General features: G+C 41.9%; 1 protein-coding gene across 6 annotated transcripts; it reads right to left on the reverse strand.

The window, feature by feature from the left end:
• Positions 1–866: 866 nt before the first annotated feature.
• Positions 867–16,655, reverse strand: LOC100931402 (zinc finger protein 883). Of its 6 annotated transcripts, XM_031963327.1 has the most exons (7): positions 14,222–14,387; positions 13,596–13,690; positions 12,441–12,542; positions 10,656–10,802; positions 6,921–7,047; positions 5,521–5,616; positions 867–3,227 (listed from the first exon to the last, which is right to left on the reverse strand). In XM_031963327.1, exons 4-7 carry the CDS (start codon positions 10,686–10,688, stop codon positions 1,645–1,647), a joined length of 1,839 nt encoding a protein of 612 aa, XP_031819187.1. In that variant the 5' UTR covers positions 10,689–10,802; positions 12,441–12,542; positions 13,596–13,690; positions 14,222–14,387; the 3' UTR covers positions 867–1,644. The 6 variants fall into 6 exon arrangements, with proteins under 6 accessions (XP_031819187.1, XP_031819185.1, XP_031819186.1 ...); XM_031963325.1 differs by lacking the exons at positions 13,596–13,690; positions 14,222–14,387 and adding an exon at positions 16,472–16,655; XM_031963326.1 differs by lacking the exon at positions 13,596–13,690.
• Positions 16,656–17,169: the final 514 nt, after the last annotated feature.

The following is a 17,169-nucleotide window of genomic DNA, read 5'->3' on the forward strand; positions in this document are numbered from 1 at the left end:
CATATACTTTAACATATTTAACATGTATTGGACTATCTGCCATCTGGGAGAGGGGGTGGGGAAAGGAGGGAAAAAATTGGAATAAAGGTTTTGCAATTGTCAATTCATGAAATGAATACTTGCCAGCTTTTTCACTCTATTTTTTTTTTTACAAATATTGTCTCATTTGTTTCTCATATTAACTCTAAGGAATAGAGTAGTTGTTATTATTATCCCTATTCTATATGGAAAATCAAGCAGATTAGGTGAAGGTACTTGCTTGGGATCATACAGTTAGGTAATATTAAAGACCAAATTAAAATTCTGGACTTTTAGTTCCAGGCACAGCAAACTATTCACTATCTCTTTACTGATTAAAGAAATCACTTGGACTTCAAGGCATTTCCAATTTTTGTGATGGAAAAGCCATCTGCATCCAAAGAGAGAACTATGGAGATTGAATGTGGATCACAACATGGTATTTTCATCTTTTTATGTTGTTGTTTGCTTGTTTTTTTCCTTATTTTTCCCCTGTTGATCTGATTTTTCTTGCACAGTATGATAAATGTAGAAATCTATATTGGATTACTTTTGAATCTATATTGGATTACTTGCTGTGAAGAAGAGGGAGGGAAAGAGGCAGAAAATTGTGGAACATAAAGTTTTGCAAGGGAGAAAAACTATTTCTGCATGAATTTTGAAAGATGAAAAACTTTTAATTTTAAATTTAAAAAAATCACTGTAGAAACAATGATATAGAAATCATGGCAGTCAGTGTCACCAAAAGAACGGGGAGGAAAACTGAGGACCAATCAACTAATAAAGGCCAATGAAATTATAGTATATAAATGTCATGGAATAGTATGAAAAAGGAATACCAAACAGGATTACAAAGAAACATTTATTGTATTTATAAGCACTTTTTGAACAGTATGAAATCTGGGATGTTTACCAAAGACTATATTGCAGCAAGGGGCCATTCCACATTACGTAGACCCCTTAAGTTTTATTTCCAGCATGATTTCTCAAACATATGAGCTTCACATAAAGACCTTGACAATGACAAAAGGCATTTATTTTAAAAGCCTTTTTTTTCCCCACATGGACATCCTGATGTCTAGTAATCTCCATTTATTGGAGAAATACATATCCCCCTTGAGCTAATTCTTAAGGCTTCACTCCACTAGGAATCTTGTTGATGTAAAGAGATATCTCTAATTAAAGGCCTTCCTATAGTGAGTCCATATAACCCATTTACCCAGAACGAGCTGCTGTTGAACAAGTTCTGTACTCCATGTGAATGCCCTTCCTACTTCATTACAGCAATATTTCTATTAAGAATCCTCTGATGGGAAAATAAGGGATGTTTGCTCCTTGAAGGCTTTAGCCAACTGATTAAATTTCTAAGATTTCGCTCCAAAGTGACATCTCTGACATACAACAAGACTGAAGTTCTTTTTGGAAACTTATCCATTGATTACATTCAAAAAGTTTTTTTTCCTAGTGTGGGTTCTCTGATGTCTAGGAAGAGTAGACTTTTTTGATAAAAGACTTTCCACACTGATCATAATCATAAATTTTTCCAATCAATGTGGATTCTCTGATGTATACAAGGAGTGGACGTTGGTCTGAAAGTCTTTCCACATTGACTGCATTCACAAAGTTTTATCTAGTGTGGATTCTTAAATGGCTAGCAAGAGTGGACCTTTTTGTGAAAGTCTTTCCACACTGATTACATTTATAAGGTTTCTCTCCAGTATGAATTCTCTGATGTTCGTGAAGACTGTATTTCACACTGAAAGCCTTTCCACACTGATTACATTCGTAAGGTTTCTCTCCATTATGGGTTCTCTCATGTTTTATAAGATTGGCATTCTGGGTGAAAACCTTACCACACACATTACATTCATAAGGTTTCACTCCAGTGTGGATACGCTGATGCATGAAAAGATTGGAATTTTGGGTGAAAGCCTTTCCACACTGATTACATATATAAGGTTTCTCTCCAGTGTGGATCCTCTGATGTACAGCAAGACCAGAATTCTGTCGGAAAGTCTTTCCACACTGATTACATTTATAAGGTTTCTCTCTAGTGTGAATTCTCAGATGGTTAACAAAATGGGCCCTATATGCTAAAGTCTTTCCACACTGATTACACTCAAAAGGTTTCTCTCCAGTGTGGATTTTCTGATGTACAGCAAGAGTGCACTTTTTTGTGAACGTCTTTCCACATTGATTACAAGCATAAGTTTTTTCTCCAGGGTGGATTCTCTGATGATAATAAAGAGTGGATCTTGTTGTGAAAGTCTTTCCACATTGATTACAATCATAAGTTTTCTCTCCACTGTGGGTTCTCTGATGAAGGTAAAGAGTGGATGTCTGTCTGAAAGTCTTTCCACATTGGTTACATAGATACGGTTTCTCTCCAGTGTGGATCCTTTGATGAATAGCCAGAGTGGATTTTGTTCTAAAAGTCTTTCCACATTGAATACATTCATAAAGTTTCTCTCCAGTGTGGATTTTCTGATGTGTCAAAAGATTGTTTTTCTGTACAAAAGTCTTTCCACATTGATTACATTCGTAAGGTTTCTCTCCACTGTGGATTTTCTGATGTGTCAAAAGATTGCTGTTCTGTGTAAACGCCTTTCCACATTGATCACATTTATGTGGTTTCTCTCCACTGTGGATTCTCTGATGTATTCCAAGACAAGATCTATTTGTGAAAATCTGTCCACAGAGATTACATTCATAAGATTTCCCTGCAGTGTGAATTTTTTGATGGTCAATAAGCTTTGAGTTCTGGCTGAAGGCTTTCCTATTTTCATTTCCTATATAAAGCATTTCTCCAATATAACTTTTCTGATGTTTAATGATGTCTGAACTCAAGCTGAAGGCCATTTCCCATTGATTACCTTGATACATTTTCATTCCATGAGGCTTCTCAGAACACTGCACAAGCTCATCCTTTTTACTAAAGCATTCTCTATCTTCACTACTCTGAAAACAATCATTTCCTGAGGTCATTTTCTTACACTGAATTAAGCCTGAATGTTGCCAGAAACCTTTTATGTCTTTATCAAATTCACAGTGATTATTTAGATTTTTTTTTCTCTTGATACCTAAATCACAGATTTCTCTCAAACTAAAGTCACAGGGACTGTCACTCAGGAATCTTCGCTGGTGAGACTTTTTCACAAAAATGCTCAGCTTTAAAGCAGTCTCATTCACTTCAAATTTGGTCTCTGCATCTAAAGGAAACAAAAAATATAATATGTAGACATACACACATATAAAAAATTCTCTTCCTTCCATGGAAAAAAAGTAAGCTGACATAGTCTCTCTCTTCAGTTTAAAAAAAAAAAAGTTTTCAAGCAATGGGCAGAATCAATTGAAAATACCATGGATTCACAACTGAAAAATGATTAATGAAAATCTTCAACAGCAATGACACTCGATGCTCACAATAAACCTGTGGCATAGGTAGGATTCTTATTAAATTTTATATAATGTAATTAATGTAATGTGAGCTCATGAAACCATGAGCTCACAAAAGCCAAGTGACATGACCAATATCCCTGTAGGAAACACTAGATGTTAAATCCCAGAACTGCCTGTGCTCCATCCCCAGCACTCCATGGCCTTTCTCCATTTAACTTCTAATCTTTCATGCAAAGGATTCTGCTGATTATTCCTTTTAATCTGATGTCCTCAAGAAAGTCTTCAGCTTCTCTATACTGGCCAGGTTTCATGGACTATCACTTAGTCATGCACTGTAAATTTCATATACTAAGGAAGGAAAGAGACAGAATTTTCACCTGTCATGAATTAGATTTCAGTGATATTCAAGGGTTTTTTTTTTACATATTATTCAGATCCATCAATATTATGCCATTTATTGCCCATATGCTAAAAACTGATATGACTTCATTATCTGCCATATTTTGACCATAATATAATTTTCCTGTTGATCTTTTTTAATCTTATTTTTTTCCATTTCCATGTTTAAGATCACATCATAACTGCCAGCCAATCCTATTTATTTTGTATTCACCAGAGACATAAAATTCTCAGCTTATCATATGAAATGTGCTAGGATGAAAAAGTGACAGAACATAAAAATAATATAAATTAAATGACTCGTAGTTTAAATTACTAGAGAGTTAAACAATACATCTATTATTTGGTCAAAAATGTTCTAAGAATAGAAGATTTGGGGAACCACCACTCAGGAGTCAAGGTTATTGTTAAACATTGACCAATGTTGCTACTAGATAAACTATTCTACTGGTTCTGTTCACTTATTTATGTATCTGTTAAAATAAATCTTAGATTTCTCTGAAACTGTACCTTTTATCATTTCTGAAGATCAAATTATCTTCTATTATATTTTTAAACCATCATTTTTTCTAGTCATTTCACATCTGTTTCCAGTTTTTTGTGACAATAAAAAAAGGAGCCATAATTTGGGGCTAGTCTATCAGTTATTTCCCCTCTTTCTTTAATCCCTTTAATTCACTGATCTCTTAGTGATGATCAGTAGATCAAAGGTGAGTTGAGTCTGGGAGTAGAGTTCCAAACTCTGTTACAGAATGAAACAGTATCTGATACGTTTGTTTTGATGCTTTGTGAATCATTGTTTCAAGAGTATTTCTTATATACAACATGGAGTAGGGTTCTGCTTCCTTAAGCACTCTGCTACTTGTTTCCATTACTATGGATACATTTAGTAACCAAGCACATTTAGTAACAATAATTAGTTATGCTTTCTCGATCATAGCCTCCTTGTCCCCTCCTCAATCTTTAGGGGGAAAGAATAATCGGGGAAAGGAGCAGAAACAACAGGAGACATTTAGAATGAAAATAATCCTCACCCAACTTTGTCACTTAACCATTCTAGTGCTATCTCATTGATGGTACGCTATTTTTAAAGTTCCCCATGTCTTTAATCTCTATTTGAAACATCCTCGAGGTTGCCAAATGGCACAGTTGATAAAGCGCTGAACCGAAAGCCAAGAAGACATGAGTTCAAATACAAATTCAGACACTTCTTATCTCATTTTTACACATAAGGAACACAGATGTTAATGGTTAAGCAACTTTCCAAAGGAAACAAAGCTTGCAAGTGGCTTTCAGGAAATTGAGGCTTCCTGACTCCGGGCCCAGCAATCTATCCACTATGCCACCAAAATAGGTGCTTAATAAATGCCTGTTGACTCAAAAAAATGTCTAAGAAAGAGCATTAGCTCTTTTTGAATGTTTTCAGGAGACTTCCATGCCCCAAAGTTCTAAACAATGATTTCTTATAAAATAATAGATTTATCACTAGAAGGGAAGAGAAATGCCATGAGATCCAATCTTTCATAGATGGGGAAATTGAGGCTCAGAGATTCAGTAACTTTTCTTGCATCATCATGCAAATAAAAAGCACATGAAAAAGAATTCTAAGGCAGATGTTTCTGCTCCAAGCCCAGCATTCCCTTCACCACCACACAGATGTTTCTGAGAGAACATCTCTCATATAGTCACTTCCATCTCACTCACCCAGACATGAATTTCTTGGGCCTTTTGAATCCAGGTTCCACGATGTATCCTTGTCCTCAGAACGGGAGAGCAAATCTTCTCTGAAAACTGGGATTCCTGGCCAGGGAGAATATAGAAGGGATGAGGATAAAAACTTACACTTTGCTCCTCCTTAGGGAAAGGGGAAATGGAAGCAAGGAGCACAGGATGGTTCCTAGGGATCCTCAAGGGTGGTTTACAGGGTATTTATGGGTAGAAGCTTGAGGATGAGGAGATCCCGCAGCCAGTTTGGAGCTAGAAAAGTCTGTCTTTACCTCCTTTATAGAAACATGGACACATTCTACAGCTTCCATTAGCTAGAAATTAGAGCCATCTGGGAAATTTAGTGGTGAGAACCCTGGACCTGGATTCAGAAACACCTGAGTGTAAATCCAGCCTCAGACACTTAGCATCTCTGTGCTCCTGGGCAAGGCACTTAACCTGTCTAAGTTTTCTCAGTTGTAAACTGGGGTGATAACTCCAAACTCAGAGGGTACTTTGAGGATCTAATGAGATTGTATTTCTAAGGCACTGAGCACAATACCTGGGGCACAGGAGGTCATATCAATGCTTATTCCTTTCTCTTCCTCTCTGTACTAGTATTTGGGGGGAGAATTAAGAAAAAAGATAAACTTGCCAAATAAGGCAAAACTTGAGGCATAAATTTATGCTTGCTAACAAGAAAGCTTTTTAAAGATTTTGGTGTTCAGTCATTTTTCAGTCACTTCAGGTTCTTCCTGATCCCTTTGAGGGTTTCCTTGCCAAAGATGCTGAAATGGTTTGCCATTTGCTATTCCAGCTCATTTTACAGAAGAGGAAACTGAGACCATTTAGGTTTAAATGACTTGTCAAGGTGTCACGCAGACAGATCATGTTCAAGACCAGATTTAAATTAAGTAAGAATAATCTTCCAAGCCCAGCTCTCTGGGCCCACTGTGAAGCTAAACTGCTGTTTTAAAGACTAGACCCATCCCAAAGGGGAAGCGATAACCTTGCTGGACAGGGGGTTCACTGCTCATCTTCAAGGAAAAGCTCTATGAGCAATTTTCAGAGATTCTACAGACAAAATTCTTGTCCAGACAGGGACTAGGATAGATAATCTCTATGATTAGTTCCAAGTCCAGTAGTTTCTAACCCTTGATTGTTTGGTAACCTGTAGCTTCCTAAAATAGGAAAGAAACAAAGCAAAGTCCCTTTTTCCTATCACAAGATGCAAAGACCTTTGGTATGGAAAGCCAAGTGGCAGAATGACCCTGTGGACACACTGTCACATTGACATTTCCTGTAACTGATAAATGCTCAGAACCCCCTGAATATTAGGGAAGTGAGAAAAACACTCCTGTGACAGCAAATTCAGAGTTCTTCTGGGGAGTTGTGCTTACCAAGGAAGAGCAGGTTCTGGGAGTTTTCCAGCATGACTTGCTTGTAGAGCTCTTTCTGAGAATGGTCCAAGAGGCTCCATTCCTCCTGGGTGAAGTCCACCGCCACATCCTTGAATGTCAGGGACTCCTAACCATCAAAATTCAAACTTTACAGCTGAAAGAGACTTCAGAATTTATCAAGTCCAACCCGCATCAACGTTCTAGAGGAAATGGTAGGATAGAGAAGGGATCTGCTGAAGGTTATATGATTTATGAATCTTGGAGCCAACACCTAAAACCATAGTCATTAAAGAGGGGGAGAGCTAATGAGAAAAGCAACTTATATTTGCATTTAGAATAAAGTTGACAAATAACTTCCTATGCAATATTTCGCATTAAATCAGGGAGAACATATTTGTTCTAATCCAGTGAGTTATAAGAATCTGCAGAGGAGAAAGAGAGGGCATGTGGATGTTTTAACTTGTCAATGACAAATGTTTTTTGTTTTCATTTTCCATTTTCCATTATATAGAAATATAATAACTGATCAGAAAAAAAGGGTTGCTTCATTTATCAAAAATGGGAATTTTTCATAACCTATTATTACAGATTGAGCTACTTCATGAGAAAGAAATTTCTAGTTTATGAGAAAAAATTAAATAACATACCACCAAAACTCTAGGACACTGGAGAGAGACACAGGAGAATGAGTTAAGAGGTAGAGTAATGGATAAAATGCGAGAGACTGGCAGGACGTGAAAATACCTTGATACTTGAGAGTGTTTTTTTCCAGTTTCTTACATATTGAACATTTGGCCAAAGCATTTTTATCTAATACTGTTTCATTTCATTATCTGCCATTTTCATGTTATAACTTACATGTTCTGAATTTCTCTTTTGGAGGTACTGTTACTTAGAAATAATTCTCAATCATGTAGATAATGCTGTCTTCTCACTTTGATCATTTTGATTTCTTCATTAATGCTTTTTTTAAATTTATATTTTTTTCTCTACTTCTATTTATTTCTAAGTTATTTAACTTAATTTATGGGTCTTTTACCAATTTTTGAGATTCGCAAGAACTTACAAATCTTTCCTTTTCACTAGCGACTTGAGTCACAATTCTTCATTGCATGGTATCTATTAGTAGTATGAGCTCTCACTAGAGGATTAATGAATTATCAATCAATAAAAGTATTGTCTCACTAGAGGAAGGCGGTACCTTTATTGATAGGTAATTCTTGTCCAATTGAGTCTCTAATTTACAAAAGCAGCCATGGCAAAGGGCTTCCTTCTCAAACCTCCCACATACATCCTTCACTCACCATAGGGTAAGGTCATAAACTCCAAACTCCCTTCTCAGGCGAAAGTTCAGCTCACACATCTCCTCAATTCTCACTTAATGAGGATCACACCATACTAACTCAGAATTGAGGATCACACCATACTAACTCTGGACTTCCCTAAAGGCCATCTCCACTATTCCCGAGGAAGCTCCTTGTAGGGACATCCCAGCAGCTTTAGCACTTGACCTCATCACTATGTGCTGCTTCTCTGGTGGAGAATGGGGCCACAAACTCCAGATTTCCACTGAAGGAGAGCGTCGAGCTCAGACATTTCACCTCTCACCTGGTTGTTCCACTTTGAGGCTTCTGACTTCTCCATAGTGCCCTAGTGTCTGCTCGGTTGGGCCCAATCCCTGTAGGCTTCTTTTTTGTGTGTTCAATTCTCCTATGGGACTGTAAGCTCTGTGAAGTCAGGACTGTCTTTGTTTTGGGGGATCTGAATTCTCAGCACTTATGATATGCCTGATGTATCATAAACATTTAATATGTATTAACTACTGACCACTCTCATCTGAAAATGTTATCTCTTATTTTAATTTAAAAATTGAGTTTTCTCTGATCACAACTTCTTTTCAGATATCTCAGTAGATAGTTTAAAATTTAATATATCCAAAATGGAATTTATTATCTTGTTCCCTTAAGGCTCTCTCCCCCAACTTTCCTATTACTGTTAAGGGCACAGCAGCCTCCCAATCCTTGGAGCTCCTAATTTGGGTGTCAAATTTGACTCCTATCTTTCCTTGCCTCTATCCAGTCTGATGCTAATACCTATTCATTTCGCTTTTACAACATTCCCCTAATAAACCAGTTTCTCTCTTTTGATGTTGCAGCAATCCTGGTGTAGACCTTCACCACTTTCTCCTTGGAGTACCACAATGGCTTGCTGGGGTCTGTAGCAAATCTCCCCTCCTTTAATTGGCCAATAAAAGTGATTTTGCTATATTGCAAGTCCCACCATGTCATTTTCCTGCTCTATAAACTCCCGTGGCTCTCTGGCTTTCCTAAATGACAGGAACTCTCCACCTCTTCATTTCTGCCTCCTGCTTTCCTTCAGGTAACTACTGAATAAGCATTGCCTCCCACAAACTCAGAGTTGGGAAAGATTCCCCTATTCACTAAATTTCAGTGGCTCTGCAGTTTTTGTAGCCACTCCAGCTGGGACCCATGCCATGAGGAGGGTAGGGAGCTGTGTCCTATATTCTATTTATATTTATATTTTCATATATAAATATATATGGCACTTGGAATAGAGAGGGCAAGATCCAACCATCTCCCAATCTCCTTAAACCTCAGTCCCCATCTATCTTCATCCACCTTAATACAGGGGTCTGGGCCTTTCTGCTGACAATTCCTTGGGCTGGGAATTCTCCCTTCTCACAACCCTTCCCCACCCTCCCCAGGGCTTTCAAGTCTTAGTTCAAATCTCCAATTTTACCTACACAGTCTGTAGCATTATTGGACGAAGCTGCTTAAATGTAATCCCCCACATTAGACTAAGCTCCATGAAGGCAGGATTTTTGCTTTCTTTGTATCCATATAGGTTTGAACACACACTTTCTAAAGGCTTAGCGGCTTGACATAAGAAATGACAAGTGGGAGGGATTCAGAGAAACTTGGGGACACTTGTAAAAGGACAGGGACTCTTTTTCCTCAGAATACAGCAAAGGAAAACAGCTGGGTTTCTGTGTAAGCGAGGCAAAAAGTTCCTGGGAAGAGCTTTTCCTTGCCCTTCAATTGCTACAAGGGGAGAAAAAACCTCAGAAGGGAGAAGGGGTGTCTGTGTGTGTGCGCACATGTGATGCAGAAAGAAAACAAAGTTTTATATATGTATGTGTATATATATATATATATATATATATATATACACACACACATATGTGTATATATATATATACACATGTGTGTATATATATGTACAGACATGTGTATATATATATATAAACAGGTTAATGAATTAAGTGGGTTTGTGTGTGTTAGATATGCAAGAAAAGAGCAAAGAAGTTTTATAGCCATACAGATCTCTATAAAACACAGAGGTTAAGGAATTAAGCGGGTTTCCTGAACAATTAGGAATAATGAAGAACTTAAAACTCAAAAGCCTGAGGGAAGGAAGTTGTGGGGGGAGGGGAGATAATTATAGTTAGAGATGAAAGAGTTCATGAAACAGTTCAGGACACAGAAGAGGATAAGCCAGTGTTTTAACTACTGGCTATATATATATATATATATATATATATATATATATGCGTGTGTATGTATATAATGTGTGTATTATATACATACACACAATGTGTATGAATGTTTTTTAAAACAAATGATACCCGAGAGATGGGCAGTTTCATAGACAATGCTCTGTATGTATCTCGGGAGCTGCCCACGGGCGGCCCTCGCCCGCTATCCCCCCACTCACCTGCCAGGGGGTTCTGCGGGCTCCGGGAGCCATGCCCTCAAGCTCCCCTCCGGGGCCGGCTCCGGGTCCTCTTCAGGCTGAGCCCGGCAGGAATAAGGATCCGGGGGGGCCACGTCCGTCCCGTCGCTGTCCGGGCGGGGGGCTGGCCTACGAGGATTCAGAGGGTGAGGTCCCCAAGGAGTGCTCCAGCCCCCGGCATGCCTGGCACTGCCCTGCGGGAGAAGCAGCCGCCCGGGGGCCCTCTCCCTTCTCCGAAGCTCCCAGGGAGACCCAAGGGGCAGGAAGGCGTTTCCGACCCCGGCCGGAGGAAACCAGTCCGTCCCTCCCCCTCCCCGGCTCGTGCCTCAGCGCTCCCCCAGCACGGAAGCTCCGGACCAGGGCGGAAGGTCGGGATGAGTGACCCGGGCCGAAGTCAGGGCTTGGCGGCCGCGGCCGCTGGGGAGCCTGAACGAGAAGCCAGGCCGAAGGGGAGCACGCTCCCGGGCTCCGGGAGGACTCACCGCGAGGTCCGGGAGGAGGCCTCCAGGGCTCGGACCTCCGGGAGTAGGGAGGGGGATGTCGGCTCCACAAGCCAGGCTCCGGGCTAGGCTGCTGGGGGTGGCGCCTCCCGAGCCCTGGAGCCCCGCCCCGCCCCGCCCCCGAGTCCTCGGGAGTCTGGCACGGCAAGCGCGCTGCCATCTGGACTCCAAGGACTGCTCCTTCCCCGGCCAGAGAGGCTGCCCAGAGGAGGCGTCCGGGCACGTGGTTTAAGTAGCTCTGTTTTGTTTTAGCAGTAAATGATCCTTGGGGAAACTGACATCCAGTACGACAGAATCTGAAAGCGTAACTTTGGATTGGTTTGAGTTTGTCCTAACTAAACAACAATATAGTTTTAGCTCAAATCAGATCGGTTACTTTCCTACACTAACGGTGCCATTTTACCTCAGGCAGGACGCAGATCGGCCCTGAATTCCAAATACCCTTAAAATTAGCCGTTGGAGAAATAATACATTTAGAAACTACCGAAGAATAAAATTAAAAATATCAGTGGATGAAAGGGACTTTATAGGTCTCTGAATGCAATCAGATATTGATAGAAGGATGAAAAGTGATTTTTCAATGCAAGATAATCCAGAAAAGCATTCCACAGAATTAACAGATAATAAATTATTTCATGTATTAAATGTGGAATATCGTTCATGAAATTATTCTCCTTCCCGGTTAGCTTTTATTGTGATTAGGGGGAAATGACTATATAAGAAATGCTATCAATTTGAAACATGAGTCATAGAGGAGAATCAAAGAGTAATATTTGAAGATTAACTCTGCTTTTGGTCTGAATGCTTTGCGATTAGGAATTATGTTATTGGAGAATGTGAGTACTATGTTGAAAACTATTGAAGACTATTTTGAAAAACTTATTTCATTGAGTTTATTTTTCTTTGAAAGGAATAGCTTACTGGGGACCGGGGAGGGAACAATATAAAAAGAGCTTGTAAAAGTCTCCTTTCCTGTAAAGTTCATTCCCAGATGCCTGGGGGACTTTCTTTTGGGGCAGGGCCTTCAAATTTAACAGCCCTGGGAAAGAAGTCATTGAGAGAAGGTTGTATAATTCCAAAGTAATGAAGTAGAATCACTGAGCAATTGAGGATTCTTGAAGGTGGGAATACTTTTGTGAGAGGGAGGGGAGTTACAGCACACATAAGCCTGTTTTTACTATAGAAGTCCTTTTTATAGCAATTTATCTGCCCACTGATTGTGAAAACTATAAAATTGCACCTGGAAAAGTATATATTAAAGTCATACCTTTGAGTCAACTTAAGTTTCAGCAGACTCAGCCTTGATTTAAAATGGGGACCAGAAAGGGGTCAATGGAGCATCCAGTATGGACCAGGCAACCAGCTGAGTCTGAGGATACCAAGAACAGATAAGAATATAGGGTAAGAATACCAAAGAATTATATATATTCACAGCCACTGGGTAGTATAGTAGATAAGAGAGCTGGCCCTGGAGTCGGGAAAATCTGGACTCAAGAAAATCTGGACTCAAAACCAACCTCACACACTTCCTAGCTGTGTAACTCTAGACAAGTCACTGAAACTTGTTTACCTCGGTTTCCTCAGCTGTAAAATAAGCTGCAGAAGGAAAAAGCAAATCACTCCAGCATCTTTGCCAAGAAAACCACAAAAATAAGGTCATGAATCAGACAAAACTAAAAAAGAACTCAACAACAGTACCATATGGATGTAAAAGGATTCATATCTTTTTTCAGTGATGACTAAGTAGGAACTGAGAGGATGCCCCTCAGCTGGAAAATCCTCGAACCAATATAGCATAGAAATTTGATGGGATAGAACTGTGACAAAACAATATGAAGGAGAGGGTTTCAGAGAAATCAGGAAAACTTGTATGAACTGATGCAAAAAGCAGTGAGCAGAACCCACAAGACAATCTGCATAATAACCAAATTCTTTTAAAGAAATGTAGCTGATAGGAACTCTGATAGACACAATGACCAACCACAAGGCTAGGGAACAAATAATAAAATATGCTTTTGATCTCTGTACAGATGGGTGCAGAGGGCAGAATTAGTCACACACACACATATACACACAAAAAAAAACTTGTGTGTGTATATGTATTTTGGTATCCATCCAACGCAGGAATACTGTCCTTCACTATTTATATTGGAAACAGAGGTTTTGTTTTCTTTTCAGATTTAATTTCAAGTGGGTTGGAAGAGCTAGTGGAATTTTTGCTGACTGGAAAAAATTAGGTAAAGATATAAAAAGAAAATAATCTCAGGTACTTCTTAAGAATTATGGCTAGAAGAATTTATAATCTAAGCTATAGGTATTTTTAAATAGATAATTATAATTACATTAAAATTTAAGCATCTGAACAAAATAAATGACCAAATAAGAATGGAAATTGTAGAGTGGAAAATATACCAAATAATACCTGGAAAATGACCAATAAAAGTTATTTATAACCAAACTTTCCAATGTGGACCTGGAGTCATTGCCAATAGTTAAGTGCTACAAGGATATCAGGATCTGAAAGAAATGACAATCACAAAATGACACATGAAAACACGATCCAAAACACTATGGGAGAAAACAATATACAAAACTTTTTTTTCCATTCCCTGCCTTCAAAATTGATGAGAATGACAGGAAAAAAAATCTTCCATATATGAATTTTGAAATTCTCATACATGACATAAAATGAGCATTTTCTATATACCAAAGAAAACAGACTGCACCAAGTTCTAACATGTTTACAAGTAATTTTAAAATTCAGAGTGGTATTTTCAAAGCTGTCCTCATTGCCTTCTGATCTGCATTGTATAGATTCCTGAAAAATCCATCAATTTCTTAGAGGGCTATGGAATGGAAATCCTCTTCCCATTCCCCTTAAATTACTATGCTTTCCTACCCAAAATTGGGAGAAAGGAAAAACAAAAAAGAAATAAAAATAAAATTATAAGTAAAATCATCTGATCAAGCAAAATAAATTCTCACTGTCCATCTCCCAAATGTGTTTTTCATTCTACATCATGTAGAATCGCTTTTCCTATACGTTACCTTTCACTCAAAAGACAGATGGCACACACTCTGTAAGTGCTCTGGTATACTGATTGATCTTACAACAACAAAGTTGTGATGTCTTTCAAAGTTTCTGGCTTTTTTGTTGTTCAGTGTCATTCCTTTCTGACTCTTTGTGACTCTTTTTGACGTTTTCTTGGCAAAGGTCCTAGACGTTTCTTTCTCCAGCTCATTTTATCAATGAGGAAACCAAGGCAAACAGTGAAGTGACTGGTCCACAGTCACACAACTAGCAAGCCTCTCATATCACATTTGAAGTCACAGTGATGTGTCTCCCTGATTCCAGCCATGCACTCTAATAACTGGGCTACCTTCAGTGTTGGGATTTTTATCGATTATAACTTCCTTGATTGTACTCATTAATTCCTGAAAGCTTTTCCTAAGTCTCAGTGAAATGGCCTTTTTTTGAAAGGCATATTTGCATTAAGTTAAATTCACATGCCTAAGTTTGTTCACTTATTGTCCCAGTGATATTTCTTGATCTTTTCACCCCAAATGATTCATCTCATGTTGTGACAGAATCACCCATGTTCCAAGTAACCTAGGGAACCAGGTGCTCTAGCCCCTGGGTTTCTCTGCTTCCATTCTTTTTCCACTTTAGAATCTCTGCAGCTGTCACAAGTCTATAAATCCTCCAGGTACCTCACCCTCACTTCCCTAGGCTTGCAGAAGGATCTTCAGTTTCTTGTTTTCTGGCTGTTTCCTTGACCACCTAATTTGGCCTCTCCAGGGCCTTAGAAACAGGATCGTCTTGGTCAGTGGAGGCCTAATAGTTTCTCGGGGAGCCTGAATAGCCTCCAGGACGGGGACAATGAGTTGCCAGTGCACCTCTGGAGGCTCATGGGAAGTCCTCAATCCTCTGCTTTTCCTCAGGTTTTGTCCAATTACATGAGACATAACAAAAACCTACTTGGATCCAGCATTAATAAGAACTCTCTGACTTCTTTCTGCTGCCCTAAGGAAGGCCGGAAGTTTGGCTGGCTGAGCTGATTTTTTACACTCGAGGGGCAGCTTGTACTGTTTCCAAATCTGTAACAAGTGCACATGGAGCTTTAGGGTCTGGCCTGACCCATCCACAGAGAGGTTCCTCTCGGAAACTTCAGGAGGTGCAGGGGAAGCTCAGGCCCAGGGCCACAGTCGGCATCCAAGCTTTGCATCCCCACAAGCTCCAGCCCATTTGCATGGGGATCAGAGAGGCAGCACGGAGGGTAGGGAACCTTTCAATGACTGATTGTGGATTAGAGAACAAAGCCTGTTTACAAGTGGTTTAGAGCCTCAGAAAACAATTCTGGCTTTTGTGGACTTGCAAAGCCACTTGGCTGCCTGGGGAACGCTCCCCTGGAGGAAATGCCCCACGGTGAAGGCCGGTACCGCAGCCTCCACCGGGCAGAGCATCTGCAGCCAGGCAGCCCAGGAGCAGCAGGACCCGACCGTGCTGAGCACGCAAAAGGTTTCTTGTGCCCCTTTCAGGACAAAACTAATCTTTGGGGCTTTTTAAGGCAGGGGGGGCGAGGTGCTGCTAACCGCGGTCCCCTACCTCCCTGCTCCGCTGCGGGGGCTCTGGCAGGCCAGCCTGGAGCAGCCCGCTGCGGGCCTGCTCCCTTCCGCGAGGCCGGGCACCCGCGGGCCGCGGGGTCCCAGGGAGCGCCCACCTGGCTCGGCTCCCGCTGGCTAGCAGCTTGCTTCGCGTTCGCCCGGCCCGGCCTTGGGCCGATAGCTCGGCCGGCCCTGCTGAGATGCGGGACCCGGCGCTGGCAAAACCGCGACTTTCCTAGGGCCGCCCGAAGTGCAGCGTCTGCCAAAAAGATGGAAGGGCTCGGGCGCCGGGTCCCCGCCGGCTCGCGGGGTCTCCGACCCGATCAAACTGTCTCCCACGTCCCAGCCGCGAGGCAGATCCTCCAAGGCTGTGCGGGCGTCTGAGCCCGGCTCCCAAAGTTGGCGGAAGATGCTGCAAAGTCGGGAATCCCGGGGGATCCTTTGCCCGAACGGGCTCCCGGCTCCGAGCGCCTGCAAACCAAGCCCGGGCTGCTCAGCCACGGGGACCCAAAAGGCAGCGGACCCGAGATCCAGCCGGGACAGGCGGGCAGAGAGCTTGGACACAGCCTCACGTGCTCGACTTCCGGTGCCCGGGCGCCGGGGGAGCCGCGATCTCCCCGGAGCCTCCCAAACTCCCCCCAAAGAGCCCCCCACATGCCTTAGATTGGCTGGAGGAGCGCGAAAGCGACTTACCGGCTCAGCGGGAGGGGCTGCGCCGCTGGGCGGGGAGAGCGGGGAGGTGAACCAGCCGCAGCCGCACCGCGGGGGGGACCGGCGGCACCGCGGGGGGCCTGCAGCCAGGCTCGAGCCCCGGCCGTACCCCGGCGGACCGCCCCAGCCCCGCCAGCCCGCGGCCCCGCCCCCCCGGCAGGCCACAGAGAGGCTCCGCCCCCAGCGCTGACCGGCAACAGCAAGACCACACCCCCGGGTTGCATAGTCAGGGTGGCCACGCCCCCCAGGCCAGCCCGCAGCCAGACAGCAAAGATTCGAGAAATCGGGGACTGAGAGCAAGGGAGGGCAAAATCCCAGGATCAGAGTGAACGGGCTAAAGATGGACAGGAAAGGGGCTCAGACAACGGGCAGCCCTAATTCCGTGTCAGAAAAGGACTGGGGGGATGACTTTGATCAAGGCGGGGGACGGCGAAGTTGTTTGCTTTGACAGGAGAACTTTGTCCTTGACAAAGCTCCTGAAGTGCACCGGCATCAGGGAAATCAGTGGGAAATGGCCTTCAGCTGCAGTTCAGAGGGCACTGGACGACAGCAGAGTTAGAGTACACAGGTGCCTTCTCTGGGCAATGAAAGTGGGAAGACATTCAGGCGGCCCCCATGGCCTTCAGACACTATTCAGAGGACACTAGACAACTCTGGGTAATGAAAGTGGGAAGGCAACC

The sequence above is a fragment of the Sarcophilus harrisii genome, chromosome 3, assembly GCF_902635505.1.
Source record: "Sarcophilus harrisii chromosome 3, mSarHar1.11, whole genome shotgun sequence".
Taxonomy (NCBI): domain Eukaryota; kingdom Metazoa; phylum Chordata; class Mammalia; order Dasyuromorphia; family Dasyuridae; genus Sarcophilus; species Sarcophilus harrisii.

Excerpts from the sequence above, each read along its gene's own strand:
- LOC100931402 (XM_031963325.1), bottom strand. The coding sequence starts at position 10,688 with ATGGCTCCCGGAGCCCGCAGAACCCCCTGGCAG. Across the intron at positions 7,048-10,655 it reads CCCGCAGAACCCCCTGGCAG|GAGTCCCTGACATTCAAGGA; the intron begins GTGAGTGGGGGG and ends TTTGATGGTTAG. Across the intron at positions 3,228-5,520 it reads CCCAAGAAATTCATGTCTGG|ATGCAGAGACCAAATTTGAA; the intron begins GTGAGTGAGATG and ends TGTTTCCTTTAG.